Source organism: Misgurnus anguillicaudatus, chromosome 16 (assembly GCF_027580225.2).
Source record: "Misgurnus anguillicaudatus chromosome 16, ASM2758022v2, whole genome shotgun sequence".
In the NCBI taxonomy this organism is placed as follows: domain Eukaryota; kingdom Metazoa; phylum Chordata; class Actinopteri; order Cypriniformes; family Cobitidae; genus Misgurnus; species Misgurnus anguillicaudatus.
The window spans coordinates 12,611,418-12,621,762 of NC_073352.2; the positions used below are offsets into that span (position 1 = coordinate 12,611,418).

Here is a 10,345-nt window from a genome sequence, read left to right on the forward strand (position 1 = left end):
GACAAATAAATGACTCATGGATTCTTTAATAAAATGTATTAAAAAGTAAAAAATAGATTAAGCTCCCCGTTTTGCGGATTCATAGATTTGACAAGTTAATTAATGCTATTAAAGAAATTTCCATCACTCGAATTCCACCTTTTCTGTAGAATGACCCATACACCCCATTCTTTCTTTTCCAATTCTTGCAAACTCAATACGTGCAATAATAATAAAGTCCTGCAAATATAGCCTAACATAACATGTTTATTAATTTCATCTATTAGCATTGTGCAAATTTCAGTTTACTGTATATTGTATTACATGTGTATAAGATGTGTACGGTATCTATCTATCTACAGTATCTATCTGTCCATCTATCTATCTGCCTATCTACAGTATCTGTCTATCGGCCTGTGGTTTTAAGTTAATGAAGCAAAGTGTGTCTAGGATAAAACACAGACTCTGATTTATTGAAATATTTATTGCTGTGCTTAGAAGATTACACTCCTTGGATTTGACTCAAACATTTCTATGATTTATTATTTAAATAGTAAAACAACAATTCTGTGATACAATACATAGGCCTCACTAAGAAACTCTGAACAAGCTACACTAGGCAAGGTGGTTTATAGACAAGAACCTATGTTGTGTGCTTATACAGTACATACAATTTGATGTACAAAGAGACAAGAATAAACAAGTGACAAACAACAGCTTACAAAACCTGCACACCTCATAGAGGAAGCACACATAGTTCATAATGTGCTGATAGGAATGCCAGTATGATATAAAAAGCTTCATGTTAAACACTGCAGGCCCCGGCACTCATGCAGCTTGTAATGTGGCAGTATATGTCCATTGAGGAGTAATGTATGTGTGTAAATATAGATTATACCACGGGCCTGTTAAATGCTTTATTCTGATTGGTTAAGCAATGTTCCATGGGTGTTGATTATTTTTCTGTAAAATGCACACCTGACCTGTCAAATGTCTTAAAATAACCACCAGAGCAATGTTTGTGGTATCCGTGGTATAAGTGAAATAATTGACTCGGGTCCTTTGAATTATATGAAAATAATTTTGTGTCGTGCATTATTTTCAAATAATTCAATGGACTGTCGTCAATTATTCCTTACGTGATATCTGGGTAAGTTAAATAAAGTTTCTCTGGCAAACTTGAGCAAGACTAAATGTCTGTTTGAATAAAACAACTTTGCCAAATGATTGTAGATGGTGACGGTGCTTACTTTTACCATTTGAATGTTGGCATATCACACACTTTTTACACAGTTGTTTCTACTTTGACACTTGTGGATAGTGTATCACAGTATTTTTTCAAACCAGACAAGATCCTATTGCAAGTGTCAGGAACCCTTTGTATGCGACAACACAATGAATCCAGAGCAAGAACTGATACTTCAGAAGACATTGCAAAAATGTAAAGATCACTTCTTATAGATGGTGCTGACTCACAGGGACTTTTCTCCATTTATACACTGTATAATAAGCATTTTTGTCTGACTATAAATTATAACACATTCATATAAATTAAACCGACTGGTAAGCATGACTGGGCATTTTTGTGCTTGAAAATTTGGTCCTCTGGTCATCCACAATTTACTGGTAGTGTTGTGCGCCCCACAATGTTCTCAGCCTTGTGCATATTATACGTTTAGGCCTCATACACCCTACAAAGGGGAAAGAAGCACACATATAGATGTGAGGTGCAGCATATAAGTATACAAAAATAGACAAGTATAGCCCTACACTGCAAAATTCCTTATTACACTTACATTTTTAAGTTTACTTCATTTTCAACTTTTTTGACTAGTGAGAAACTATAAAAAATAAAGTTAAAATAATTTAAGCTAATTCAAATTTTTATCATTTAGCAACTCCTTACCAGGCAAGAAAAATAGATCCTATTTACTTGCCAAGTTTATATAATCCAATCAATTCCTAGTAAGCGGTCATGTACTCTCAAAGGTGCAATGTGGGACTTTAGGTGGATCTCTTGACAGAAATGCAATATAATATACATAACTATCAGTGGTGTACAAAGACCTTCAAAATGAATTGTATTGTTTTTATTACCTTTGAATGAGACGTTTTAAACTACATTCAACTTACATGAAAGTCCCCATCATGTTTCTACCAAAGCCCTAAATGGACTGTTATATAAACTGTTATATAGAGCGTGTTTTGTCACTATGTTATCTCAGACAATGACATGTTTGTCCTGTGAAGGCTACCGTAGCACTCTCTTAAAGAGAGTGAGCTGTAGGCCGTTTCTCAATGCGAAGGCTGGTCGCATTTGTGGACTGCATACATCAAAGACTGTCTTATTTCAAAATATTAACAATTATAAATTGACTATTATTGTCAGTTAATCGTAAATAGTTGTAATATGCTTATGACAAGCAATGTAATACTTAGTTGACATAAATAAACCAGGCTAGATAACGTATGCAGCCTGCATATGCGACCTGAGATACAGTCATAGACTGAGCCGTTGGTTGCAATTCACATTCTCAACGCTAGATGCCACTAAAAGTCCTAAATTGCACCTTTAATAAATAATCACTGTTTCAAAATAAAAATGACTGAAAACAGCAACATTTTCACATTGTCCTATTGCTTAAACTCACCTGTGCTTGTCCTTCCAGATTTTGAACAACTTGACAAGGTTCTTAGTGCTCTGGAGTCTGGGATGCAGGCAATATTCCTGACCTTTGAAACGCGCCACATTCTCCATAGTTAAACTATAAAATATTCACGGAAAAGAGAAAGAAAAAAAAGATTAGATAATGGAGAAGGGGTATAGTAAGGAACATAAATAAACAAGAGTATGCAATTAAGCAATATTAGACACATACACAAAGCTAGCATTTTGCTTGCATTTACTATTATTTATTTATTTTCAGGAAAGGTAAAATTTTATATTTTTAATTGGAAGCAGTAAATTTCTTCAAAAGTGCTATATAATTCATATATATATATATATATATATATATATACATATATTTATTATAATTAATTATATTATATTTATAATATATATATATTTTACGGTGCAGTAGGCCTACACTTTAAAAAGTGCTATTTAGTACCTTAAAGGTGCAGTGTGTACATTTTAGTGGCATCTAGTGGTGAGGTTGCGAATTGCAACCAACAACTCAGTCCACTGCCCAACCATCGCTTTTGAAAGCATAGAGAAGCTACAATAGCCACCACTGGACAAACATATCATCGTCAGAGACAACTTAGTAAAAAAGTTTGTCCCTTAAGAGCTTCTGTAGAAACATGGCGGCACAAAATGGTGACTTCCATGTAAGGGGACCCTCGGTGTATGTAGATAAAAACGTCTCATTCTAAGGTTATAAAAACTTTATACACTTTATACACCCCTGATAATATAGTTTTGTATATTATTTTGCATTTCTTTCAAGAGATCCTTCTAAAAATTACACACCGCACCTTTAAAGGTATATATTGGTACCTCACAGGTATAACTGAACCTAAATGTTACATTTTACGACATTTTTACTGCTACTGCCCCAGTGACAGCTTGTTAACCTTTTTCTAAAAGAGGATTTCTGAGAGACTTTAAGAAAAGATGTTTGAAAGGTTTTTTGTTCCTATCTGAGAAAAAAAGCTTCTCGTATCTTTTATAATGCATACAGTAACACTCACTGTCAGAAAAAAGGTACAAAACTGTATCCTTTTCTGTCACTAGGGCAGTACCCTAAGGCAGTGGTTCCCAAACTTTTTCAGCATGTGGCCCCCCTTGTGTACGGTGCATTCCTTCGCGGCCCCCCAAAGAAAATTTGTGACAAAAAACATTAAATTATAAAGAAAATTGTGCTTTTGGTTAGTAGCCATATTTTTTAGGTTTAATTAGACAGAATTCATGATAAATTAATGTATTTCATAAAATTTCATAAAACTGGGGCCCCCCTGGAACCATCTCGTGGCCCCCAGTTTGAAAACCACTGCCCTAAGGTTCCCCTTTGTACCTTTACAGGTATACAGTACTAAACATAATACAATGTTGTACCTTTTTGGGTACATTACTGTACCTTAAGAACCTATTGTGTACCTTTAAAAGGTACAGTTAACTGTATTGTACCCCTAAAATTTAAAGGTGCAGTGTGTACATTTTAGTGGCATCTAGTGGTGAGGCTGTGAATTGCAACCAACGGCCCAGTCCACTGCTCACCTCTTGCTTTTGAAACACAGAGAAGCCACGGTAGCCACCACGGGACAAACATGTCACTGTCGGAGACAACCCAGTAAAAAAGTTTGGGCTTCTGTAGAAACATGGCGACACAAAATGGCGACTTTCCATGTAAGGGGACCCTCTGTGTATGTAGATAAAAACGTCTCATTTTAAGGTAATAAACACATAACGGTTCATTATGAAAGGTCTTTATACACCCCTGATAATATAGTTTTGTATGTTATTTTGCATTTCTGTCTTTCTAAAAATTACACTGCACCTTTAACCAGTACAAAATTGTCCCTTAAGGTACACAATAGGCCCTTAGAGAATATTATTGCACCCCAAAAGCTACAATGTGTTGTATATCGATAAAAGCACAAAAATGTACCTTTAAGAGGAGCCAGCCCAGTGACAGAAAAGGTACAGTTTTGTCTCTTTATTCTGACAATGCTCTCGATGTGAATTGCATTGGGGTTTTAAGTAAAAAAAACATTGCAATTGTGGCACAGAAGCCTAATGCTGCTCACAGTTGGCATTTACACAGTTAAACAATGCCATAAGGCCAATGTTTAAAATTATGAACACCATGAAAGTGATTATTTTGAATATGAAATATATGCTCAGTCACGGCAACAATAAAGTGAAATAGTGCATTTTCTTTTACAATAAGAACCAATGCAAGATCTGTCTTTAATAGTAGATGCTTAAAGGCATAGTTCACCCAAAAATACTGTCATCTTCATTTACTAAATCTCATGTTGTTGTGAACCTGTAGGAGTTTTTTGTTTTCCCTACTATGGAAGTCAATAGGTACCGTCAACTTTCTTGCCATAATTTGTCAAAATATCTTTTTTTGTGTTCAACAGAAGAAAGTGACTCATTTGAGGGTGAGTAAATTATGACATAATGTTCACACTTTTTTATGGGTAAACAAACACTTTAAGTGACTCAAAGCATGGATAAATTAGTCTGGCTTTAATCCAGCATTGCATCATTACATATTATTTTTCAGAGTCACAGATAGACACCCTAGAAATGGGACGTTACTCAGAAGTCCCTGTTTTTATCTTGACTGCAATTTCATTATTCAAATGCCCAGTCAAAGGAAGAACATAATTATTTGTTTACTCTAAACTTTCTGTTGGGCTCATAAAATGGTGCAGGAGCTCTTGTGATACTGGAGAAGCTGCTAGAATGTTAAACTCGCTGACTGAATCCTGTGCCATGTACTGGAGAGAAGAAACTTTCTCAGTAGGGTCAACAGGATTTGTTTTTGGGATGTAAGAGTTCACTAGTTTAGACAAACAATACCAAAATGTGTTAAAGGACAATAAAACATGGTTTATTCAACTAATTGGCTTTGAATGTTATAATCTTCGTATTAATATAGAAGGCATCTGAAACATGGAGCAATCAATAAGTTGTTGCTTTTTTATCTTTTATCTTTTTTAAAAATTTATTTTTCTCAAACACCACAATGCAATTTCTTCAACAAAATTTAAGCAAAAATCCTTAGCTCTGCAGGTAAACATATTCAGCTGCAATTTCTAAATCGACCAGCAGATGGTAGTGTAGAGTATTGTTTTCCATCAAAGATGAAGGCTTTGTTTCCGAGAACCTGTTTGGATCTTTTACAGGTTTTTAAATCAGATCTGATTCTGGGAACAGAACCATGGTTAAAAATCTGTCTTGATTGTGCAATATCTTTTTGTTTATCACTAAACTGTGATCAAGAGCAATAAGTAAGATTCAGATCCTGGAGGCAGCTGATTTAACTTGTTTTTATCCAATCGAAGCTGGTCATCTGCTGCCATTAGACAGTCTAAGGTGGTCCAAGCTGGTTTAGATTCTTGATTAGCTGGACTATAAGCCCATGATGCTGAGGTCAACCCATAGGGCTGTTAAACCACCTAAATAAACTGGTGCAGATGTGACGGAACTGAATAACTGTGTTTACGGCCTGCTTTTTCCGGCAAGTTCCAGATGCAGCCGGAGCGTTTATGTAATGCACCGACATTTACTTTAACAACAATGAAAAACAACTACAATCAACACATGTGGTAGGCATAAAATATGTTGTAATAAGAGTACATATGCAAATTTACTGTCACATTCTTTGATTTAGTATTTTGGTGGCATAACCGGTATAGCACATGCTCCATTTTCAATACAGCTTAAAGGGATAGTTCACCCAAAAATGAAAATTCTGTCATCATTTTCTTATCCTCATGTTGTTCTAAACCTGTACGAATTTCTTTTTCTGATGAACACAAAGAAGATATTTTGATAAATGATGGAAAGCACACAGCTGATTGTAACCATTGACTTCCATAGTAGGAAAAACAAATACGATGGAATTCAATGGGTCAACTGTGCTTACCATCATTTATCAAAATATCTTCTTCATCATTTATCACAATACTTCCATAATATTTGTTTTTTCTACTATGGAAGTCAATGGTTAGAATCAGCCCTGCCCTCACCATAATTTATCAAAATATCCTCCTTTGTGTTCATCAAAATAAAAAAACCCATACAGGCCCGGAACAACATGAAGGCAACAACGTGATGACATCATTTTCATCTTTGGGTAAACTATCCCTTTAACATCTAGCAAATATTATTGTTTATAAAGTATAAATACTGAACAAAAATATACAGAATACAGTATAATAGGTATGCTGAAAACACTTTACTGTCTCCAAAAATATTTATCTCTCAAAATGTATTAACATTAACATTTATCTTCATGCAATATATTCCAGAAACACAAAACAATGTGTTGATATTAGCGATGAGACAGAAAGAGTTTATTTAACTTACAAAATCATCTTTTCATGGCAGTATGGATGTTTGGGTTTTATCTCCAGCTTTTGCACATCTTTGTATCGAATCTTCGGTCCTTTCCTTGTGCACCTGCACTTATATGCTGATAAAGAAATACAAATATTGATTTGTCAAACATACAAATCTGTCAAGACATATCCAGGTCATATTTCACATCCTAATCTATAGAAAACATTTAAAAGTTGTTTAAGAAACATTAAGAACATTGTTATGACGATTAAGACTTTTTTTGCACTGTGATGAATGAAAAATAAATACATTATACAGAGAGTATAAAACTATATTGTGTGTGTGATCTGCATTACAGATGTGACAATTTAGTATTTACATATTTTTAAATAATAAAATACAATTCAACATGTACATTATGGTAATTTTTGTTGTAACCGATGTTTAAATGTTTAAAGCAGCAACTAATGATTAATCGGGTAATTTTTTTCGATTAATCGACTAATCGGATAAAACCATAAATATTTACTCAATAATATTTTTCACTTATTATAGCAAAAAAAGGCACTAAATTACGCTATTTGCATGTAGAAGTGTACTTTTAAAAGTGCAAAAGCCACACACAAAGTTTTACTAATATAATCTTTTAGATTTGTATATTTTAAGCCTTAAATAAAAACCGTTTGTGCAGCTTTTAAATAGTAAACCATCTTAAAATGAAAATAAATAAATTATATAAATATATAAAGTTACAAAACAATATCAAAATGTGGATATAAAGGTCCTAAAAGGCTATACATTTCTGAATGCAAAACATATTTTTTTTATATTCCCCAGAATGCTTTCTGACAAACTCAGACGAGTGATAGGTTGCACAAAACATACAAACTAGGCAGGACACTGGGATGGTAATTCATTAAACTGGCATTTAAGGCTTTTCTCTTCCAGCATGCTGTCTATAAAGCAGGTGAGCTGGTAAAAAGACGTGTGACCTACATCTAATCCTTCATCAATCTTGTCCTGCTCCATTCAGCATCATCTCTAAACAGCCTCTCAGGACAGATGCCAAGCACAACTCATCCAGAGCGCGAGACAAAAGGGTGTTATTGACCATCACTGGCCAAGTTTAACAGAATGAACCAGATTGTCTGAGAAGGGAGAAAGATGTGTTTGACAGCTGGACCAGCATGGTGCGATGTCAATGCAAAACAAATGTCCCTGCGGTTTAATTGGAAGAGCATTGTGGCAAAAGGTTGTGGGTTTGATCATAAATGCATTCACTGTAAATCGCTTTGGCTGAGAGAGTCCGTCAAATGCATGAATGTAAACATGTAAACACTTCAAGGATATCTGTTTGTTCGCAGCGTATTTTTACTTCTCGCCTTTTTGTAATTTGTAATTGAAATGTACAACAAAAAGACTGCAAATGTCACTTACCCTCTGTGTTTAGTGAATAAACTGCGATGACGAGCAAAAGTAAAGCAGCCGTACAGCGATTCATCCCCAAATAGTTTGTTTTCCAACAGCCTTCGTCTGTTTGCAATAGCTGCTCAAATCCAACAGTCGAGATCTTCAAACTGTGTCAGTATTGAACGATGAACCTGTGTAAATAGTCTCTTTCCCCTTGTGGTCACTTTGGTGACAGTATTTGACAAAAACTGTGCAGGTTGAATGAGCTCCCGACAAGTTGCGTCCACCGTCGTGCGCTGTTCTCTTCAGTCTGAAGAGACAGTCGTGCGCGCGTCTATAAACACGCGCTCTGTTGCGCCTCATATGCACGAGCCGCTGACGAATTAACCGCGCCCGTCTCGAAACCTAGCGAGTTCCCTAACTAGACAGCAAGATTGCCAGTTATATACGCTTTCGATGCTTTCTAGCTGGTTTTGAGACACTATGCCAAAGAGAACTCCAGGTTAAAGAGAGATAAAAGGCTAAATTGAGTTAAAAAGTTTATTAGCAGAGCTTGTACGTTGTTAGGGGATATAATGAAATTGGCTATTTGTTAAACTCTCACTTAAACAAACTCTTTTCATTCTTTTGTAGGAAGTTAAAGTAATTAAAGTAATTAAATCTATCAGTTCTTTGAAGCTGAGGACATTATAGTCATGTCTTGAATTTCAAAAATCACCTTTAATACGCCTTTGAAATACCATCCTTGGATTTTAGCTGGATATGTTTCAGCACAATTACCTAAACGTAAGTATTAGCCTTGGGATAAGTAATAAAAATATAAAGGAAAAATGCAATAAATATTTGCCATATCAGCATATATCCTTCCTTACCAGGCCCATTCAAATGAATCCTATCAATAATCAGGACGTAACTAAATAAACATAATTTTAAATGAAGCAAACCTATATATTGTGCAGTAAAAAGAGAAAAACAATTGAAATGTGTCAGTTTCCCCCTAAGCAAGTAAGTTTTCAATCAGGTGCTTCTTATGTAAAACATCTAGAATACGCACAATTGCATCATGTTGGCAGTCGTTCAGATCTGATACTATTATACACCCTTATTTCCAGTCAACATTGGCATTTTATCAAATATCTGAAGTACAATAAAAGTTGGAAACAGTTGTCTGGACTTGTCTTTACAGTATAGCCTATATTCATTCGCAATAGGCCTTCCTGTTTTGAGGGATTTCGTGTAAGAATGAATTCATTATATTGTACTGCCAAGCTCCATATTACACTATAAACCCAATTATTGACTTTACTTTAACACTTAGGGGCAATTTCCCGGACAGGGTTTAGTTTAATCCAGGACAAGGCTTTAGTTATATAAAGACATTTAAAGAGCACCAATGGTCCGATTTCCTTTGGTGTGTAAGTGTGTATTAGTACATGTTAACAATATGCAAAAGGTACGAACCCCAAAGTAAACAATGTTGCGAGTTATCGTCTCCAACGTAAATCTCTTTAATTTTTCATTACTTCCTGGGATTTGTAATGTAGACAAGCCGACATTATCATAATTCCTCTCAATCACAATGTACAGATTAGCTGTCCAATCAGAGACAGTTTTGTAAAAAAAACCTTGCGTTTCAGGAAGACAGGGAAATCTGGAGCTACAAAAATGTAAGGTATGTAGAAAATAATGTGTTTTTTAAACCATAAACCAAGCAAACACATTGTATTATACCAAATACACAAAATAACCTTGTTTTTAGCAATAAAATAGGTGCACTAATCTCTGTCCGGAAAACCGCCTCTTAAACAATCACTTAATATTTTATGTTTTGGACCTAAAAAATCTTGCTGGATCAACTTAAAAAATTACATTTTTTTAAAGTTATTTCAACTTAATTTTTTCATTTAAAGCGTTTTTTCACTTAAACAACTTATT

General features: G+C 34.7%; 1 protein-coding gene across 1 annotated transcript; it reads right to left on the reverse strand.

The window, feature by feature from the left end:
* Window positions 1–443: 443 nt before the first annotated feature.
* cxcl14 (chemokine (C-X-C motif) ligand 14) lies at window positions 444–8,741 on the reverse strand. Its single transcript, XM_055178709.2, has 4 exons — window positions 8,438–8,741; window positions 7,028–7,133; window positions 2,631–2,744; window positions 444–1,670 (listed from the first exon to the last, which is right to left on the reverse strand). The coding sequence occupies exons 1-4, from the start codon at window positions 8,499–8,501 to the stop codon at window positions 1,655–1,657; spliced, it is 300 nt and encodes a 99-aa protein (XP_055034684.2). The 5' UTR covers window positions 8,502–8,741; the 3' UTR covers window positions 444–1,654.
* Window positions 8,742–10,345: the final 1,604 nt, after the last annotated feature.